The sequence below is a fragment of the Rhipicephalus microplus genome, unplaced genomic scaffold, assembly GCF_043290135.1.
Source record: "Rhipicephalus microplus isolate Deutch F79 unplaced genomic scaffold, USDA_Rmic scaffold_13, whole genome shotgun sequence".
Classification (NCBI taxonomy): domain Eukaryota; kingdom Metazoa; phylum Arthropoda; class Arachnida; order Ixodida; family Ixodidae; genus Rhipicephalus; species Rhipicephalus microplus.
This window is the reverse complement of record NW_027464586.1, coordinates 29,066,018-29,088,557: the sequence shown is the minus strand read 5'-3', so window position 1 is coordinate 29,088,557 and position 22,540 is coordinate 29,066,018. Positions and strand designations below refer to the sequence as shown.

The following is a 22,540-nucleotide window of genomic DNA, read 5'->3' as shown; positions in this document are numbered from 1 at the left end:
CATCATCATCATCATCATCGGCCTGACTACGTCCACTGCAGGACAAAGGCCTCTCCCATGTTGCGCCAGTTAACTTGGTTCTGTGCTTACTGCTGCCAATTTATACCCGCAAACTTAATCTCATCTGCCCACCTAACCTTTTGTCTCCCCCTAACCCGCTTGCCTTCTCTGGGAATCCAGTTAGTTACCCTTAATGACCAGCGGGGTCTACGCGCTACATGCCCAGCCCTTGTCCATTTCCTCTTCTTGATTTCAACTATGATATCCTTAACCCCCGTTTGTTCCCTAATCTACTCTGCTCTCTTCTTGTCTCTTAGATTACACCTACCATTTTTCTTTCCATTGCTCATTGTGTCGGCCTCAATTCAAGCTGAACCCTCTTTGTAAGTCTCCAGGTTTCTGCTCCATAGCTAAGTACCGGTAAGATAAAGCAGCTATGTACCTTCCTCTTGAGGGATAGTGGCAATCTACCTGTCATAACACATAGTAACCTTCAAACAGCTCTATTAATGGACAAATATGTCCATCTAGCGGAAAACATATCATCCCTTTCCAGAGGCGTTGATCAAACAAACAGCAAACACTAGATAATGTGCTGCCATCTGTGAGGCATTGTGAGACTTTATGCCCCTTCAAATGCCATTTCAACAAACCACAACATTTGCATAGATTTAGCTTTTCATTCTCAAGACACCATTAAAGAAGTGAAGTTCTGCAGTTGTCATTTCACCAACCATAAGGCGATGCTTGTTGCTGTTGGCCGAAAGAGGTCTCCAGAAGAACAAGTCGAACAATCGCCAGATAACTAACGCTAGACGGATGACAGAATGTGACCATTTACAAATGCAACTGTCACGCTTACACGCAGTTCATAATACAAAACCATGGACCATATCGCTATACAATATTTTCATGAACTTTCTGTAAATGTGTTGTTAAATAGATCGAAAACCTGTACCATTACTATAGACATGTCGCACTTGCGTGCACGAACGTTTGTGTGTGTGTGTGTGTGTGTGCGTGTATGTGTGTGTGTGTGTAACAAAACATATTAATAAGTATGCACTTAGCGGTTGAAGGGTGCACTAGGGGCTGAGTTTCGCTATTGTGTTCAACTCTTAAGGACATAGCTTAAGGGTCCCCCAATTTCTTTTGGTTGTCCCTCCATTCTTTAATGTATTTAAAAGCCTCTTAATTCAAACTCTTACTTTTTGCAGTTTCATAGCAGAAAATATCTGCTGCTTTCCCACTACTATTTCAAATTTCGTGTGCTTACATAATCCTAACAGTCTAAAAATGAAAAATAACAGGGATCCCACTCTTGCGCCAACTGTGCCAAAGTGCACCAAATCAGATTTACTGCGCCATCCTGATAATATCAATGAAAATTGCACCGAACTGTGCCAAAGTCTGATTTGGGAGCGCCTATTATTGGCAGTAGCTACGCCGGTGCGTCAAAACATGTTCATGTTGTTCTCGGGGCCACCAAAGCCACAATCACGTGCCTAAAATTACTATTCCGCAGAATTAGCAGTCACACGAGCGTTCTAAGTAGTCCACAGTGTTTGGTGCCGGCGCAACTTCTGTTGTGCAAGTCCGCTTAACGATGAAACGCGCTCTTCACAGGCTGTCGTGATGTCTGTTCCGATCTGTATCGTGAAACTGTGGTGGATATTCTTCGGCGGTGTCGTCTGTTCCAGAAACACTGCTGATAATTTGTGTGAAGAGTTGCGCGGCATCTAATTAAAGCAATTTTCACTAACAACTACATGCGTACGCGCCGCCAGAATGTGTGTCACATCTACTTTTGGACATCGCGCGCAGTCTAATTTCCCACGCTTCGAGTCCACAGAAGATCACGAGCACGGTGGAAGCGCATTGACATTCCTAATACTATACTTTATTTACGGATCTTCATTCAGAAGTTCACTCTCGTAATTCCTTCCACCAGCATATCCGCATTTGTAATCGCTGTTTCCGTAGAAGCTCTTTAAACACCCTCTCATTTCGAACTCGAGATTGCAAAGGTTTGTATTCACAATTTCCACATGCTTTTTTTAATGTCATCACATAATTAAAAGCGTGTTTTCTGGTTGGAGCTGCCGAAATTTAGTTTTGCCCATAAATATAGTTCTGCACATATTTATATGGCACAAATTTCTGTGTGATATATGACCGTCATGCGCTATGTTGGCTTACGTCACTGAAGGATCCTACTGGCCGGCTCGGGCGCTGGGCTCTGCGACTGCAAGAGTATACCTACACGGTAACGTACAAGTCCGGACACCTACATCAAGACGCAGACTGCCTGTCCCGCTACCCGGTTGCTGAGTTGAGCACTATTCCTGACACCGACACCGAGCCTTGCGTTTTTTTCCCTTCGCAAATGACATGCACCGGTGATACGCAGCGCCATGATTCGTCCTTGAGTGCCATCATTGAGTGCCTCGAATCACCATCTTCCAATCAGTCCCATCGCTCATTCGTGCTCCACGATAGTGTCATACCGTCAAAGTTTTGAGCCGGATGGACCGACCCTGCTGCTTGTCATTCCAAAACACCTTCGCTCTGAAGTTCTACATGAACTTCATGACCTTCTGACTACTGGTCACCTTGGTGTCTCACGCACTTGCGACCGAATACACCGGCCCTTTTTTTGGCCACGGCTTGCACGCTCAGTCAGAAGATACGTTGCGGCTTGTGAGAAATTTCAGCGCCGCAAAACATTATCGACACTTCCCGCCGGACGCCTTCAACCACTTGACATTCCATCAGAACCGTTCTTCCGCGTAGTCTTGGACCTACTTGGCTCTTTCTCCTTGTCTTCCTCGTGTAACCAGTGGATAGCCTTGGCCACCGACTACGCCACGCGCAATGCCATCACACGAGCTCTTCCAACAAGCTGCGCCACAGATGTCGCCGACTTTCTCCTCAAGGACGTGATTTTGCACCACGGAGCCCCACAGCAGCTGCTTACAGACCGTGGCCCCACCTTTTTGTCGAAGGTCATAGCCGTCATCTTGCAGTCTTGTCAAACGAGACTCAAGCTGACTACGTCATACCACCCGTAAACCAATGGACTCACGGAGCGTCTAAATCAAACTCTTACGGACATGCTCGCTAAGTATGTTTTTACCAACCACACCGACTGGGATCTCGCTTTGCCGTACGTCACATTTGCCTACAATTCTTCGCGCCATGGCACTGCCGGTTACTCTCCATTTTTTCTGATGTTTGGCCGAGGAGCAACATTGGCTCTAGACACCATTATACCGTCCCCTGCAGTACTGACCAGTGAATATGCTATATACGCTATCACTCAGGCCGCTCACGCACAGGAAATCACCCGTACTCGCCTTCTGACCTCTCAAGAGAAGCAACGGCGTTTGTATGACCAACGACACCGCAACGTACACTTTCCGCCCGGTTCTTTGGTCCTGCTCTGGTCTCCGACCCGTCAAGTTCGCTTGTTAGAAAAGCTGCTTACTCGCTACACAGGTTCATACCGAGTCTTACGTGTGGTTACTCCTGTAACATATGAAATTGGTCCTGCCAACCCGTCGCCTTCATGTGCCCAACAGGCTACTGATATTGTACATGTTGCGTGCTTGAAGCCCGACCGCTCTCCTGGTGACGTTGACATTTAGATAAGCCGAGATAGCGCTTGTGCCGCCGGGGCTTATGCTACATGCATGCATATTACTTTAGGGGGCGACACGCGTGTGTGCCTGACGAGGAAGACGAAAGGTTGTCTCTGCTCGATTGCTGGTGAACTGGTCACGCCATTACCACTGGTTTTAAATACATCTAATCCCCAGCCTTATCAATACGGTTTCTCTTCTTTTCCGTAGCACTATATCGAACACGGATATATCGAATTATTATCTATATCAAACGGTTCCTACATCATGCTGGAAATAACATGCATTTTTTATTTCAAACGATGTTTCACGCATAATGGATATATCGAACTCGGCCACGCCTAACTGCCCGCGCTTCGTTGTCAAGTGGCGAGCTTTTCACAACACTCTCGAAACTAGCGGCAGCACGGTGGGTGCTTATGACCACTGCGCACATCGATGGCGCCGAGAGCGCCACTTAAACGTAGCGGCGTGTGCACGCCGCATTCTTGCAGCAACAACGGGTTGATACGCTGCACTTGTTAGACTAGCTCCTCCCCGTCGTCGCATCGCCCGTTGTGCTCATAGCCCTGTTTTGTTCGTGTGTGTAGAGTTAGGCTTGTCGCACGTTGCGGTGTGTGTAACGATGGCTGCAAATGCGAAGACACGAACGACTCAGACTTTTGCTGCTAAACTAGAAGCAATCCAGCATGTCGAGAATGGGGAGAAGTCGAGCGTCGCAGAAGCATTTGGTATACCAAGGAGCACATTGAATACTCTGCTCAAAAACAAAGGTGACATGAAGGCCAAAGCCAGGAAGAGTCAGCTCTCCAACCCGCGGTGTGTACGCAAAGCTGCCTTCGAAGATGTTGAGAAGGCGCTTCACAAGTGGTTTATAGAAGCAAGGGTCCGAAATATTCTTATATTGGGATTGATCATGCAACAGAAGACAGAGAACTTTGCATTCATTCTCAGCGCAGAGAATTTCAGTGCAAACAGCAGTTGGCTCTAACGATTCAAGACTCGCTCGATATTGTGGGGAGACGGTGACGAGAGAGAGTGAGGACGCCAATGAAGAAGAAATTCAGAAGTGGCTTGCTCACGAGTGGCCCAAAGTTCTCGCAAAGTATGAACCAAACCAGACCTTCAATGCTGACGAGATGGGCCTATTTTGGCAGATGCTTCCGCGACAAACGCTAGACACTCGTGGGGACAAGTGCCACAGGGGCAAGCAAGGCAAAGTCCATGTGACAGTGCTATTGGCTGCCAATATGGATGGAAGCACGAAGCTATGGCCACTTGGAATTGGAAAGTTTCAAACCCCAAGGGGCATGCGGAACTGCCCCAATATTCTGGTGTATTATGCCTAGAATAAGAAGTCATGAATGACGAGGTATATTTTCGTCAAGTGGCTGCAGGCATGGGATTCGGACCTGGTGCGTCAAGGAAAGAAGGTATGCCTTATTGTCGACAACTGCACTGCACACCACACCGATGCCTAGCTGAGCAACATCAAAGTGGTATTTCTGCTGCCTAACACCACTTCAAAGCTGCAACCGTTGGATCAAGGCATTATTCTCACATTTAAGTCAATCTGCGAGCGTCGGCTGATCGAAATTTCGCTTGTCAAGCTCCGGATGGGCCAAGACCTGAAGATTGATCTTTGAGTGCCATCCAAACGCTGAAAGCATCGTGGGATAACGTCAAGCAGACGACGATAGCCAACTGCTTTCAGCATGCAGGCTTCATTGGCTGCCCTAAGGAGGCATTAGGAGAAGAATTGGAAGAAGCTGGGCTCGCATGCGCAGATGAAGAGGGCGAGCTCGCCGAAACGTGGAGCAAGCTGGAGAGCTTTGTTGGTGCCGAGCCGCAAAGCATGTGCATTGAAGACTTTGTTGGAGGTGACCATAGCACTGGTATAACAGTGGAGCTGACGGATGTGGAGATCGTCGACAAAGTTACTGCTGAGCAGTCAAATGAAAACACTGCCGAGATGGATCGCGCAAGCGCTGATGATGCCCCGCTCCCTACATCAGCTGAAGTAATAGCTGCTCTAGCCCTTGTGCGCCGCCACATCTGCACGATTGAAGGCACCGGCTTATCACTCTTGGATGGCCTTGCTACGTTGAGGATGCAGTTGTCAAACACGCCATTGTCAACAAAAAGCAGGCTACCCTTTTGCAGTAGTTGAAGCCGACGCAATAAGTGATTTATTTGAATCCTCAAGTGAGTACTTATTGCACCATGATTGGTACATTGGTTGTTTTCCGCAAGTTTGTGACGCATACTTTACTTGATTTTTTTATATCGAATTCTGGATATATCGAACTATTTTGCGATCGCCGCGCTATTCGATATATCGAGGTTCAACTGTCGTGTTGTTTTCCGAAGCAGCTGCAAGTAACATCGGGATGTTGTGGTAGGATGCCTGCTTGCCACGCGAACGGTTGAACAGGAACATCAGGAACGTACCCCCCTTCTCCCGAAATTTTCTTTGCCATGGCATATGTATAGCTCAACATTACCACTTGCATGCCTCCCCCCCCCCCCCCCTTTAGATCAATATGCGCTTCCCCCCTTCCCAAAGTAACAAAAATTTACTTACGCCTCTGGCAATGGCAAAGACTGGTCGAGAATGTCCTTGTAATTGTATCGCAATGAAAAGACAGTGGCTCTCGCCTTTTAGTCGTCTTAGGCATATGCACAAGGTATCCTGTGAGGTTCTTTTTTCTTTATGCAACTGCTTTCTACTACACTACAGGGTGATTTTAGAGTATAGACAGAATGCCCTAGCAACATAAAACATCGTTGCGAATGGAAAACAAATTTTGTTAAGTCGTGTAGTTTCAGCACAGAGAGATGAGTGCCCGAAGAGATTGGCTTTATCAGACTAGCTAAATGACGCCATGTTAAACCTAGCAATATAATCGGTAGTAGAGAAAAAGAACCCTTCTATATCCTTGGAGTCGTCTAAGGGAAACGAAGTTGCGACTGTGTGTGTTTGTAGAGCTGTACGGGACAGCGTCTATCATATATATTGCTAACCACGTAGGTGTATATAATGTTATTTCATGAAGTACAATTATATTCAACCAGTATTATGTTTATTTTTTATGAAAATCACTATATAAGTTTTTTTAGAATGTACAATATAATGATGCCATTATGTTTGCATCATCAACAAAAATATTGAGTGCTCCTAAGATGACTGGCTTTATGAGATTTGAAATGAATGGAAATATATCTAGCTCTTCAGAGGAGACAAAAGCACCAAAATAATTTTTCACGCCCCTGAATGTAAATAAACTTATTTTTTCTCCAGGATGTGAAGTTAGCTGCTCCAGATTGCTCCAAAATAGAAACCTTTGCTGCTCCAAAGTGCACCGAAGTGAAAATTTCGCTGCTCCAAAAATTGCTTCAAGTCAGAAGAGCTCGGTGGGATCACTGAAATATGCACCTGAGGCCTTCAAAAGAAAGGGCTTTGCTAGTAAACAAATGTTTGAAACTAAGCACATGCATGATAAACCGTGACGCTTCTCAACTGGTATAGAGAGCTTTGTGCTAAAGGCACATATAGCAAAAAAGCTGTTGGCAACACACGATTGCTTTAAAAAGTCTGATCAGCAGTAAATAGCCAATATACTTGGCCATTTACTTTCACTTGTGCTTTCTGTTCACTGCGTGCAGTTAGGGTACAAAACGCTTTAAAAATTTTTAAATCTGATAGAACCAATGTCTAATCATAATGTGTGGTGTCACCTCACCCATAGTCATACATCTGAGAACTTCTTATTAATCAAACTTCTTGATAATTCAAACAAAATTCAGAGGTCCCTTCAAGTTTGAATGAACAAGAGTTGACTGTATTTCCATATATGAAAAATTCGATATAAAGAAATAGAGGCCCCGAGAGCTTACCTGTAGCGGATCATCACTTATAATAGGTGCATTGAAGAATGACAACTGATTCTGCACACATGTTGCAATAGATTAATTCATTTCCGTGAAAAAAATCTACCTTGGGCTGCTTTTTCGTTTTTGAAATGTTGAAAACGCTAGTCTCAATCTTATCAAGGCTGTCCAGGTGCCACAGCTTGGTGCCCTTCATGTGGCTGATACAACGGCGAATGACGCCAAGCACTGCCGCCACTTCAGCAACAGAGTACGCGCATTTAGCCAGCACCTCGTAAGGACGATTCTCATCACATGAGCTGTCGGCCTGGGCATTGCTGTCCACTTCCACGAAGTCGTCCACACGCAATTCTTGTGAAACTGCTGCCAGGAAGTGGGATGACAATTCGCAAAACATGTCTATGCACTCATTGTCGTCGTCTTCACCGGTTTTCGCAACTTCGCCATCTCGAAGCCTGCTTTGTGGAAGCAGTTGACCACTGTGTCCATCTTCACGTCTTGCCAGGCTTTTAGGATCTCTGCAGGAAAAAACTTTGCGGAGATTTCTGGCCATTCTTTCATCATCCTCTGCTGAATGTCCTGGCCACTGACAGCTTCGCTTTCGCCAGAATTGGTTTTGCCAACGACGTAGCAGTGCTTAAATCGGGGAAGTCACCCGCTGTTGTCGGCAAAAATGTTTCAGCAAGTGCAGCGGCAAACCATTAGGCCTCGGCGATAAGCATCGGGCCATCCACCAAAATGTTCTTCGGGCTTCTTGAGCACCGTAGCGCTCAAGTGGCCCAAAATAACACGCCTCCTTTGAATTCGGCGGCTCATTCGTGGAAGCCCTGGCAAAAAATGGCGCCAAGTGCAGTGACGCCAAAGGTGGGCGAGAATCGAGGAGTAAATGTGCACGCAGAAGAGAATGTTGTTGTTTTCCTAGACCCAGGGCTTTACCTGGTTGGATGGATGGATGGATGGATGGATGGATGGATTAATGTATCCGGCTGTGCTCATTAAATCGGGCGACGGCTCATGCAGCCTAGCCATAAAGTTTTGTACTATCACTATGTGTTGAAGGATTGAGTCTCACCTGCGCCTTTATTGTAACCACCAATCAGTCAGCCTTCTCCTGGTTCTTTCTACCCGTTTAAAGTCAATTTTGCCTTCACTGTCCCTGAACCCCAATGCTTTGAAAAATTCCGTGCCGTTATCTTGGACTATAGAGTGGAGCCCATTATAGAACATTATGAAATGTTCTGTCGTTTCCTCCTCCTCTCCACATGCACTACATAACATGTCTGTGCCTTGGTATTTAGCTGGGTACGTCTTAGTCTGCAATACTCCCGTTCTGGCCGCGAAGCGCAGAGAACTACCCCGAGAACTATCGTAGATCTTTTACAATTTCCTGCTTGAAAGTTCGGTAGGTCTCCAGTGAGGATTTTGTAAGCACTCCAATCTTCCACATGTCCCTCTATGTTTCCTTCACCTTCTTCTTAACCTATGTTTCCTTTTGGCTTTGTATTATGCTGTTGTTTAAATACTTGCTTGACAATTTTCGAATTCGCTTCATCCATTCAGTATCATCATTCTTCATGTACAAGTAGCTGAAAACTTTCCTAGCCCAACACTCCTCTCCTATATTTCTCTATCGTTCCTCAATTTCTATCTTGCTGCTAGCTTCCCTGCATTCGAACAATGTCCATTTCATGCCACCCTGTACCCCCTGTTTTGGGGTATTCTCATGTGCTCCCAAAGCAAGTCTACCTGTGCTACGTTGTTTAATTTCCAATCTTAACCTCTGATCTCATGCACAAGACCGAACTGCGGAACGTCAAACCCGGGACCATGACACCATTCCAAATCCCTCTCACAACGTCGTACCTATTGTAGTTCCACAGTGCCCTATTTTTCATTACAGCTGCATTCCTGTTACCCTTAGTCATTTCGTATTTTTCGTACTCTCTTATGTACTGTAGTGACACGTGTCCCGAAGGAGTACGGCCACTAGCGTAGGTCCGGTCTTAGCGAGCCGCAGGGCACGCGTTAACCGACGCCGTGGCGAGAACACGATACTCCTTAAAGTCGCAACACTTTATTGTCTGTGGCAACACCAAAACGCAGTACAGCTCGTTGCAAAGGCGCGGCAGGAAAGCAAATGGGCTTATCCATGCCACGGGCAACAAATACTACACAGGGTGCCACGAGCACGTCTCCGTGGTAAAAGTGGTTCACAGTGACACCACCAAGGCCTGGTTGCTCGAGCGAGGGCAAAGGCGCTCATGTTGGCTTCGAAGAGATACGAGTTGGCATAGCTTGACCACGCACTAGGACATCATACCACCCTTCGGCCGAGCGTATGCAAAGGGGCAACAAAAGGTGAGAATTCACCTCTGGTGCGAGGCACAGTCAGTGAAGTCCGACGAGCCCGGAAAAGAAAATGGGTGCTCACCGCAAGCTGTGATGAAGAATCTGACTTGCTCCCGAGGCACGCGCGCAATACCTCTCGGGAGACTTCGCACACGGCCTTACAGTCGACATCCGCTACCGTGTGAGAGGAGTTAAACGTCATTCCTTGCTCTCCCAGCGTGGCAGACAGCGGAGGAGGGGAGTCACGTCGGGACATGAGAACGGCAGAAAAGGCGGCAAAGCTTGCACAAAGGCAGCGGGCTAGCCTCAATTCCCATAGTACTCAGCCTCGTTCTTTATTGATACGTCCAAATATTTCTATTTATCCACTATTTCTAGCGTGACTTCCTGTATCTTATGCTCACTGCCTTTGTTATCACTAAATATCATGATTCCTGATTTTTCTCTACTGAACTTCAAATTTGACTTATCTCTCTCATTACCGCAGATGTCTATCAATCCCTGTAAATCTTCCTCGTTGTCAGCTATAAATACTATATAATCTGCATACATCATAGGCTGGCAATGACCGTTCAACGTGTTTCTCTTGCTTGGCAAAAAAGAGGCCAAGTCAACTCACCTCTAAATTTGGCTTCTAGTCCCTGTAGATACAGCATAAATAACAAAGGTGACAAAGGACATCTCTGTCGAAGCCCACATTGTATTTTTAAGGGCAACAGCAAAAAGGCGTGAGCTGTGGATGGCTGATCAAAACTTGCAAAATGGCAACAAAAAAAAGAAACGATAGAAAAGGCAAAAGGAGGAGGACGTTGGCTCCTTCGTTTCTTCTCTGAGAAAGCATGAGAAAGAGAAGACAAACGAAAGAAAAAAAAAGCCGTTCGGCAAGTTGGAGATTGTGCAGTCCGAGTCCTCTCGCCCTTACCATTTTTCGAGCGCTTCGGGTTTTGGTGGAGGCGTGGTGCCGCGTGAAGGTCGCCGGGCGCTGCGAGTGCCAAAGCACGCTTTCCAACTCGCGCGCGGAGCCCTGCTACCGTGGAGCACGGGAGGTAGGGGGGGGGGTGATTGCTGAAGCGCACCTTCCAGCTTGCGCGGCATTCGATATAAACGTGCGAATTTCTATACTTCTACAAAGAAATATCAAAAGAATAACTTACGAGTTCGATATACCCAAAAATGCTATTTATGTGGGTTCGTTATAGCCATGTGCAACTGTATTCTTGAACTCTTTTTCGGGCGTAATCACTTTCGCGAGATTCGGCACTTGTTGTGCAATGACTATTACATGTACTGAGCAGACGTGAGCTTGCTAAGTTGTTACGGCGCAGCAGCTCACCTTGCATCATTCTCACTGTTTTGTTCAAAAATGGGGCGAGCAGCGCGTGATGTTGCAAGCATAGAAGATCTTGTCCCAAATGCATATGCTTGAGGATATTATTTCAGCTCTACAGAAAACGTAGTTACGCATTTTCAAGCCAACAATGCAAAAAAGAAAAATTAATGCACACGTAGTGCAATGTTTCGTTTGCTTCCACAACGGTAGTGTTTGTTTGCGTTTACACTGGCTGTCCCAGCGTTTGATTTTGCAATCTTCTGGCAGCTTTAAGTTGCCCCGGGATCCTCATACACGTCACTTCAACACTGTTTGCTGTCCCAATCGGAACTAGCTGGCGACCCTCTGGCTAGCTATGGCTGCCAGGGGGCTGCCAGAGGTATGAAAATCGTAGATATTCATTATTTTGTTGTCATAACTGGGCTTGATGGTATAGAAATATTAGCTTAAGGGAAGTGCTAGTATGACAGCATGTGGATGATGCATTGCAGATTATGGGTCACCTGGACCTCATCCCGATAGTGGCACGGGGCTTCAACCTGTACTTTCCGACGCTTATCTGCGTGCTCTGCCTGGCAACCTGGTGGCACCTGGGCAGCCGACTGCTCCACTGCCTTGGCTTTGAGCAGTTCCTCACGGACGATGAGCTCACAGGCGACCTGGTCAACGAGGGAAGGGACCTCATCAAGCGAGGTAGGCGCTCACAGAAGCAGGCCATAGTGAAAAACGCCGCTGCCTTTAGTACAGTCAAATGTTGTATTAGAAAACCTCAAAATGACGACTTTTTCGAAAACCCCTCTCCAAATGTTCATTGGTTTAATGTAGGTACAAATATTTTATTGTTATGAATTTCAAAATACTGAATGTTTCAGAAAAACATATCAAATTATGCCGCTTATATCTTCACAACTCTTCAAAATAATGAATAGCGATTTTAAAAAGTTACTCAGGGCTGGCCACTATCATCATCATCAGAAGACTTGCACATTTCTCTATGTGCCCGCCCTATTTGAATTTGCGATAGCCCTATCGCCATCGCTATCATTATTGCCTGGTACTTGTTTTTTGCATCTCATCCGTTGCCTGTTTTTTTTTTGGCCAGCTTTACCTGCGCGCTTTTTACACGGCTGTTTCATAGCCTATTAGTTAGTGGCTTAACGTTCAAGATGTGCTCCAGAAGCAGCACCAAAGGAATTCTACGACAGTGGAAAATGTGACGCGAGTGACCTGTGGGATGGATTTGCCGATGATTACTTGTGCATGCTTCACTGATGCTCGAACACCAGGCACAGTGCGGCGACCAAGCATACACGTGAGCTTAGCTGAAGACCGTTAAGATTTTTTGTGATTAGGAAAGGGTGACGAAAGCAATGACGACGTTGGCACAGCGCATGCGGACTAACGTGAGGAATCTGTATTTAACCTCGATGCTTTGCAGTGGGAAAGAAGGATGCGCAAGCTTAAGAATTCGTCTTTCAGCAGTCGAGCTGCCTACATTATAATATACAGTCGAGCCCGCTTCTAACGAACCTGAGCGTGACGCAGCATCCGTTCGCTGTATCCCAAAGTTCGTATTAAATGAAACACAAGCTTTTAAAAAAAGTTGCGAGTGAACAAAGTAGCGAGATGACAAGTTGCGAGCGAAAACTTAAACTTTTTTTTCCCCAAAAAATCTGTGATGCACGTGTTTCGAATAGCAGAAGCGATAAAGGCGGTCCCGAGTTCACTTAAAACGGCAGGGCGCTCATTCACCGAGGCCCGTGGCATAAGCTGCATGAGGCACTGACTCCAAAGTTTCGTCGTTCTCGCAATCCGATTCCTCCAAATCGCTCTCGCCACATATTTCATTCACAATGCCCTAACCTGTGCACGGTTCCGCAGTGTCGGCATCATCATCGGCCGTATTTAAACCATCGCAACAGATGTCCCAGGTCGGAGTCGATGACGCGCTGCTACAAATCGTCGCCCATTGGTCCTGTTCGAAGCTTCAAACTCACACCGGGCCCGACATCGACGAAGTCGGCCTCCAAAAAACAGTTCCGCGTGCATGTAGCTGTCACCGCCGCCTGCGAAATGTTCACCATCTCCACAGCTGCATACCAGGACGCCTGAAGTGGCAAGTTGGCTGCCAGGTGGTCAACAGCTATGAGCAAGCGCTCCACAACGCGGCACCGAACGCGCGGATTATGCTCAAGCCAAGCGGTCACACTTTCGACGTTTTGTTGAGCGGCAGGAAAAAGCGTGCTAGTCCTCCCGTCGGCCATCATGACCACACATGCACACCAAGAGCGAGCAAGACGCGCACACGCGACACGCATGCCAGAACGCGTGGAACAGCTCTAGGCCCGTTTCCAGTCAGAAAACGAAACTAATTCGGGCCAGCGTAGCGGGCGTCGCGGAGCTGTGGAGACGGGCGAAGGGGTTGTGATCAAGAGAGGAGAGCAGACTTGCGAGAGAAGGGCAAGGAGTTGCGATAAAGAGAGAGGAGGATGTGGCGGGAGGGCCACCTTGAAAACCAAAACACACAGGAAAGAGGCAGGTTGGGTAGCCTGCTTGAAAGGTCCGCGAAAATCACACGTAGAAAAACTTGGAAAGAGTGCATGGCCGCCTGAATCAATGCAGGCGGCGGTGTTCAAAGAATCGGCGGCCGTGGTCAAAAATTGTTTTGTTGCGCTGGCGGGTTTGCGTGGTCTCACGAACTTCGATAATTCGCGATTCATTCTACGCAAATTAACAGCCGTTTTCGCGCTTCTGCATGCGCGCGCAAGGCATGCTGAGTTGAGTGTGAAGTGAGCGAGAACAAGTTCTAAACACGAAACGAATCGCACATTATCAGAGTCAGTGGGGTAGCGTACACGCATGCACTAGATGCAGGCCATCGGATACAGTCGGTGGACGACGATGTTGGCAAATGGTCTGGTCACTCCAGGCCGGCGATGTCGACAGTGCCAGCGATCAAAAACGGGGTAGATGGCCGACCGGTCTTCGAAAGGACGGTGGCAGTGTGAAAACACAGGCCTCGTCTGGCAATGCGGAATGTTCAGAGTAGTGAGGGGGGGGGGGGGACAAAGGACGGAGGGGTCCGTAACAAAAGCGGTCGAGGAGAGCGGCAACTAGAGGGGCGCGGAGGCAGGGTCGGCGTTTAACACCAAGAATGTACGGGCACCTCGTTGATGCCTGATCAATGGTCGAAGTTTGTTTCCCGGGAAGTCGGCAGACCTCTTACTCCGTTCGCTGTAACCGATCAGCGGCGCTCCGAGACGTTCGTTGTAAGTGCGATTTTGTGGCATTGAACCAATGTATATTTTCACGGTCACGCGGATATTTTTCGTTTTAAGTGAAAGTTCGTTTTAAGTGGGGCCGTTATATGTGGGCTCGACTGTATCACAATCTTCCTCAAAAAAGTGAATGTGCACTGGTTCCGTAATATTTTATGCTTGCTTATTTTTTCGTTCTCATTAGAGCATAACGCCACCGCTGTTGCGGCGACACGGCGAAGCATCATAGAAAACTGTTTCGCTCATATTGGCTTTAAGGGGGGGACGCGACTTTGGGATCGCGAAAAATGGCAGAAAAGTCGACTTTTCTTTAAATTAAGTTTTCAGTTTCTCGAACCCTTTTTCTATCTGATTCCATGTTTAAGAAGGGTAAGAGCGCACTTTTTATGTGATTCCAAAGTATCTACACTGAGAACCGCGCAGAAGTGCTTTAGAAAATTTCTTTCACCGTCCTAGGTAGTGAAATTGATTGATATATGGGGTTTAACGTCTCGAAACCACCATATAATTATGAGAGACGCCGTAGTGGAGGGCTCCCGAAATTTAGACCACCTGGGGTTCTTTAACTTGCACCCAAATCTGAGCACACGAGCCTACAACATTTCCGCCTCCATTGGAAATGCAGCCACCGCAGCCGGGATTCGATCCTGCGATTTGCGGGTCAGCAGCCCAGTACCTTAGCCACTATATCACTGCGGCGGGCAAATGGTAGTGAAACTTTTCATGGAAATCGAAAGAAAACGGCGATTTTTAAAAAAATAATAGCTTCGCGAGGGCGCACCCGGGAGCCGGCTTCTTGGGCTCATCGGAAAGAGCATTTCTCCGTGTTTAGTGTCTAACGTTTCTGCCTCAGCTGGCTCCTCCCTTTAGAAACAAGCGCACAAAAAGCAAATGTTTGAAGGTCATTGAGGCCTTTGATTGGCTGTGGCCGCCATGTTGCCTCAGCTCACCTCGCCATTGGCCTGATGCTCGTTTCGGGAGATCGGCGTCTGCTGCTTGTGCGTCGCGAGGACATGGCTCTCGAAAATGACTACTTCGTGACCTGTTCATGGCTTGATGATTACATAGGATATAATTACGCTTTAGTTGGGAGCCGCAAGCAAATGCGCAATCAGTTTACTACGAGCGGCTGCACAGTCTACAAAAGCGTGGTGCGTCATCGGAGTCGTCTTTAGCCCGAACTTCGCTGACAGCGAAACTGCGGGCATGAACGATGTGCTAGCGCTCTCGTGGCGACGTGCTTCTTCACAAGCAATGAAGCTGTAAGCAGATGCATGATCAGATTACTACGAGCAGGTGCGCCGGACGTACGATTATATTACTCTGAGTGGGCGCACAGTCTACGAGTGCGGCACGTCATTGGAGTCGTCTTTGGACCTAACTTCGCTTATGGCGAGACTACAGGCAAGAACGATGCCCTAGTGCACTCGTGGTGACATGCTTCTTCGCAAGCAACAAAGCACATCACTCACTTGCTCCTCAGAACCGTGTACAGGCATTTTACGCATCGGAAGCGGACCACACAGTCAAACTCGTCTCCCCACCCTTAAACTGCCAAGGATTGCTCGGAACAGCCGCTAGGAGTTTCGCGCATCGCTGTCTGAATAAACGCTATATGAAGTGCAGTGCGTGTCGATATTTTCTCATCGTAGCTTCACATTTCGCAAATCGTCGCTGAACGCCGCCTCCTAGTGAATCACGCGCTGACTGCACTGTCCACGCGGCCGCGCACTTCACGGCTGTATGGAGTGCTGTCAATGAACTCTAGTGATGCGATTTAGACATGCTTGGAGCCATCCGTCGTATCACCGCGAGCGTCCATGAATGTTCTGAGACATGGAAAGACTCATAGATAAGCAATTCCGCGAGTGGCTGTATGATGACGCGTTTCACGGCTAGAGTGGCAAAAGAGCATGTTTGAAGCAGGGGCACAGGTTTTTATATGTCCGACTTGCCTTATGCGAAGCATTGGTCGCTGCTAACGTACCTTGGGTCAAGATCGAAAACAAGACATTCAAGAATTTTTAGCAAAAGTACTGCAAACAAAATATACCATCAGAGTCCACTCTTCGCAAGCAGTACCTGTGTCTAATGTACGAGAAAACGTTAGCAAAAATGAGACGAGAATTGGGTGAGTCACACATACAGATTTCAGTGGACGAGACAACAGATGCGACCGGAAGATTACTTGGACATTTTGTTGCTGGAAAGCTCGATGGAAAAGAGAAAACAACACCTTTCTTGGTGTGCTCAAAACAACTAGTAAAAAAAAGTGGTGATAGCATCTACTTTGTGAACTCAGCCTTGAGGATACTGTACCCCTCCCGATTCCACGACGACCGAGTACTGCGACTCTACACTGATCCAGCAGCTTATATGCTCAAGGCAGCTGTACATCTCAAGGTCTTTTATCCCGAATTATTGCATGTCACTTGTCTTGCCCATGGGATATATCGGGTCTGTGAAGAGCTGAGAAAGTTGTTCAATTCTGTTAATGAACTAATAGCTGCAGGCAAGGCATTGTTCCTTAAGGCGCCTTTGCGCGTTCATGCCTTTAAAGAGCATTTGCCAGATGTGCCTCTTCCTCCAGAGCCCGTTTTTACCCAGTGGGAAACTTGGCTGAAGGCAGCAGGCTACTACAACAAACACTTCGCTAGTGTTAAAGCTGTTATTAACAGCTTTGCAGTAGACAAAAGCAATGCCGTCAGAAGAGCCCAGACTGCCCTACACCACGATGTGCTTGAATCTGAATTGGCATATTTGTTTGCCCACTTTCCTCGCAGAAAACATACAGAAATTCGAAATTACGGGCGTCCCTCTTAATCAAAGTTTCGAGCTAATTTCGGACGTGCAGGAAAGGTTTGCCATTGTCCCCAATGGACCTGTCACTAACAAGGTCTACACTTTGCTTAAATCTGTCTTGGTCAAGAATCCAGAATTTTATGTGCTAAAACAAGTGTCCAAAGTTTTGAGTAGAGCAGATTTGAAGATTCCAGATGGAATTAGAGCATCGAAAGTGCCTGACTACAAGTACGCTTCATTAACTTCAGTGGATGTCGAGCATTCTTTTTCTGCATACTAACAAATACTGATTTGCCACTGCTTTTATAGCCTTTCTCACGTTGTCCAATCACCCTAGCTTTCACCTAAATTTGTTCAAATGGTTATTTTTTTCCTGATTATTTTCATGCAAAATAAACGTCTTTCCCAAAGCCCGGGATTTGCCTGCTGCGTTTGTTAGATAGAACCCGAAGTTTTGTCCTGAAATACTCTGCTGAAATAATTATGCATTGTGCTTATATAAAGGGGGACATGGGTCTTAGGGCTCTCTCATTTATCTTTGTACCAAATGGGACAAAAGCTGGCACGCTTACTCATTTTGTTGTCCAGATTTTAAGTATGTAGTTTTTTTTCTATTGCTTCATTAGTTTATTATTTAATTAGAATAACAATATCTATTGTTCTTGCCACAATAAAAAAATAACCACCAGTCCGAAATTTACTAATAGCGTAGGGATCAACACTAGAAAGCACAAGCTACACAACATAGGAAGCACTTTTTTGATTGGGTCAATACTTTTTACTTTACAGTACACTAAACTTCATAGCTCTGAATGTGGCCATTGTGTCATATCACAAAAGACTAATTTAAAAAACTTGCATCAAGAGAAATCAAAATCTGCTTCATATGTTGTGTGCTCCAAACATATAGCTTCATGCTGCAAAAAAAAAATTATTCTGCTATATATAACAGTTTCGGATATATTGCAGGAATTTTCATGCAGGGTGTACAAGATTGCCATTTTGAGAAAATTAAGAAAACTAAGAATTCTAACATTTTTAACTATAAAAATGTATGTACTTAGCATTACATATTCATTAACATATATATGGATACTAGAAAGCCTAAGAAGTGCAACGCTGCAAGCTGATTGATAACTGAAGGAGTACTTCTCGAAATACAGCACAATTAGGTTCATTGAATGTAACCAAAAACAAATACTTTTATAATAAAATAAAAAATGAAGTTCCTCATTAAAAATAGGCTCTCAGCATTATTTTTTGTGCACATTTAGCTACATTGTGCAAAAACAATTAGAGCTCTAGTTGTCCTAGGTCCACTTTTACTGAACAAGCAAAAGAAAGTGGTCAAAATCTGTGCTTCGAGAATAATGCTCTTAAAACTTTATTTCGCCATTCCGAGTGAAAAATATTAGGGCACACATACTTTTAGTCAGTTAATATGTACCAGGAATGTAATGGGACTGATTGTTTGCACGGGCGTGTCGTTTCTTCTAGTCCTGTAGCAAGTTGTTGCTGTGTGCTCGTCTGCCGCAAGACTGCTTATCGGTTCGGCGACTGTACTGACGGCGATGTGGGACGAATGTGCGCCGCGCGTCATCCACGATACGGCGAATAACACAGCGATGTTTTCCGGATTGTTCAGAATCAGTTACCCGTAATGTCGCGAACCAAACTTGCTCCCTCGCTCAGGCTGCTGCCATCGAGTGCCGGACTTCGCTTCTTCTTTCACTATTATGCTACGAGACAGTACCAACAAGGCGTGTGAAATTTTCAAAGCAGACATAATTTACATATTAGGCGACTTTGACTTTCCCCTCATTGACTAGGCCACGCTGTCATCTCTATGTCAAACGTCAAATGATTTTCTTAACTCTACATTTCAACCTCTTCCAAACTGTTCTGAAGCCTACACAAAGTGCAAACATTCTAGATCTTATTCTAACTACTGCTCTGGACACAATATATAAAACGAATTACTTGGACGGATTCAGTGACCACACGCTACTCCAAGTAGAGATAAACATACCCCGACTTGTAGCCAGTGTACATGTAAAACAAATTCGAGACTTTAATAAAGGCAATTATCAGGAGATGAATTATCAACTAGCATTGTTTTTTGAAAATACTTTCCTACCTTGCTTCTACAATTGATCTGTTGAAGAGAACTGGCTGCTTTTCAAGCTAATTTGTGTATGTTAGTAGACAAATATGTACCACTGGTTAAAATTAGCATTGATAAATCAAATCCGTGATTCACTAAAAATCTTCAGAACATGCAGAATAAGCAAAAGCGGCTATATAGGTAATAATGCAAAGTGCTTGGGCAGTTTTTCTTGTTGGCCAAATATAAAACCTTGGTTGTACAGGCTTACGGGCCTACATCATGCCGTGATGACGCTTCAGTTGAAAGCTTCTATCAAGACGTGGAATCAGCAATGAGTAAGGTAAAAACACAGTACACTATACTGATGGAAGACTTTGTTGCAAAGGTAGGGAAGAAACAGGCTGGAGACCAGGCAGTAGGAGATTATGGCATCGGTACTAGAAATGCCAGAGGAGAGCTACTAGTAGAATTTGCAGAACGCAATCATTTACGGATCTTGAATAACTTTCACCGAAAACGAGGCAACCGCAAGTGGACATGGAGGAGCCCTAATGGCGAAAATAAGAACGAAATAGACTTTATAATGAGTGCACACCCAGGCATCGTGCAGGATGTGGAAGTGGTTGGCAAGGTACGATCGGATGTATGCACTAAGGGACAAAGAAGGCAAAATAACTACCAATATATAAATAGGATAGTTAAAATAGCGGAGGAGTTATACAGAGATCTGTACAGTAGCCGGTACAACCACGACCTTAATAGTATAAGAACTAGCAGTAACCCAGATGACACCCCACCACAAAAGATAGAAGTCAGAAAAGCTTTGGAGAGCATGCAAAGAGGCAAAGCTGCTGGTGAGCATCAGGTAACATCAGATCTGCTGAAAGATGGAGGACAGATTGTGTTAGAAAAACTAGCCACCCCGTTTATGAGGTGTCACCTGACGGGAAGAGTACCACAGTCATGGAAGATTGCTAACATCATCTTAATACATAAGAAAGGAGATGACAAGGACTTGAAGAATTACAGGCCGATCAGTTTGCTCTCTGTAGCATACAAGCTATTTACAAAGGTGATTGCTAACAGAGTAAAGAAAACATTCGAATTCAATCAACCAAAGGAACAAGCAGGATTTTGAACAGGCTACTCAACAATCGGCCACATTCATACTATCAATCAGGTAGTAAAGAAATGCTCAGAATATAACCAACCGCTATACATAACCTTCGTAGGGTACGAAAAGGCGTTTGATTTAGTAGAAATATCAGCCGTCATGCAGACGGCTGATATTTCTACTATGGATCAGGGCGTCGATGAAGTATATATAAACATTCTGGAAGAAATCTACAGGGGATCAACTGCTATCATAGTGCTTCATAAAGAAAGCAACAGAATACCAATCAAGAAGGGTGTAAACAGGGGGACACAATCTCCCTGATGCTATTCACCGCGTGGTTACAGGAGGTTTCAGAAGCCTAGAATGGGAACAGTTAGGGATAAGAGCTAATGAAGAGTACCTTAGTAACCTGCGCTTCGCCGATGACATTGCATTGCTGAGTAACTCAGGGGACGAATTGCAACTAATGACTACGGAGTTAGACAAGGAGAGCAGTAAGGTGGGTCTAAAAATTAATCTGCAGAAAACGAAAGTAATGTACAGCAACCTCGAAAGAGAGCAGCGCTTCGAGATAGGTAATAGTGCTTTTCAAGTTGTAAAAAGACAATGTCTACTTAGGGCAGGTAATAACCGCGGAGCCGAACCACGAGATTGAAGTAACCAAAAGAATAAGATTGGGGTGGAACACATTTGGCAAGTACTCTCAAATTATGACAGGTAGATTGTCACTGCCCTCAAAAGGAAGGTATGTAACAGCTGCATCTTGCCGGTACTTAGCTACAGAGCAGAAACCTGAAGACATACAAAGAGGGTACAGCTTAAATTGAGGACGACGCAGTGAGCAATGCAAAGAAAAATGGTAGGTGTAACCTTAAGAGACAAGAAGAAAGCAGAGTGGATTAGGGAACAAACGGGAGTTGATGATATCATAGTTGAAATCAAGAAGAGGAAATGGACATGGGCCGGGCATATAGCGCGTAGACAGGATTACCGCTGGTCATTAAGGGTAACTGACTGGATTTCCAGAAAAGGCAAGCGGGTTTGGGGGAGACAGAAGGTTAGTTGGGCAGATGAGATTAAGAAGTTTACGGGTATAAATTGGCGGCAGCAAGCACAGGACCGGCTAGGACGGAACATTGGAGAGGCCTTTGTCCTGTTGTGGACGTAGTCAGCCTGATGATGATGATAAAAGCATACTGCGCTGCTTTAAGTAAGGCTAAGGTGAAGTATTATTGTATTGATCTACCCATACTACTGAAAAACAAACCAGCTAAATTTTGGAAAGTCATCAATCCCACCAGCGAAAACCAGCACATCTCATTACACGATTACGCTCTCACTTAGCGTTCCAGCCCATCTTCCACGTAGCCCTCAGTCCTTCTTCCTTCGCCCGGTTTCTTCTTCAGAAATTTTTAACGTAATTTCTTCCCTCAAAGTTACGGGACCAGGCCTGGACTCCATCCGGCCCTCTAGAATAAAACTGGTTGCTGCAGACATATCATTAGTTTTTGCAGATATTGCTAACAAAATTTTCAGAACCGGTATATTTCCTGAGTTGTTGAAACGTGGTAAAATAATTCCTGTGTACAAAAAAGGCTCTCGTGATAACATTAACAACTATCGCCCCATTTGCATTTTGCCATTTTTTGGCAAAGTCATTGAAAAGCTTATCTACAGTCGTCTGATGCACTATCTAAACAAATTTAATCTTCTTTTCCCACACCAGTTTGGCTTTAGGAATGGTTATTCAACGGAACAAGCATTGCTCAAATTCACGGATAACATTAAACAATTTATTGACGAAGGGTTCGTTGTAGGTGCCATATTCATTGATCTAACAAAGGCATTTGACACACTAGAACATTCTATTCTTCTGGATAAGCTCGAGTCTTTTGGTATTACTGGCCCAACTCTAAATCTTATTCGTAGCTACTTGTCTAACAGGCCACAAGTCGTATATCTTAATGGTCAATTTTCATCGACTAAACTAATTAACTGCGGTGTTCCCCAAGGTTCTATATTAGG

General features: G+C 45.5%; 1 protein-coding gene and 1 pseudogene across 6 annotated transcripts in view; both read left to right on the top strand.

Moving 5' to 3' along the window:
• The window catches only part of LOC119163014 (G-protein coupled receptor-associated protein LMBRD2B), a 222,277-nt gene that overhangs the window by 146,777 nt on the left and 52,960 nt on the right, over positions 1–22,540 (top strand). For all 6 annotated transcript variants that reach the window (XM_075882680.1, XM_075882683.1, XM_075882682.1 and 3 more), the window contains one exon: positions 11,703–11,904. In XM_075882680.1, coding sequence (XP_075738795.1) covers positions 11,703–11,904 — 202 coding nt within the window. The remainder of the gene's footprint in view (positions 1–11,702; positions 11,905–22,540) is intronic.
• LOC142784048 (uncharacterized) lies at positions 446–11,692 on the top strand (annotated as a pseudogene).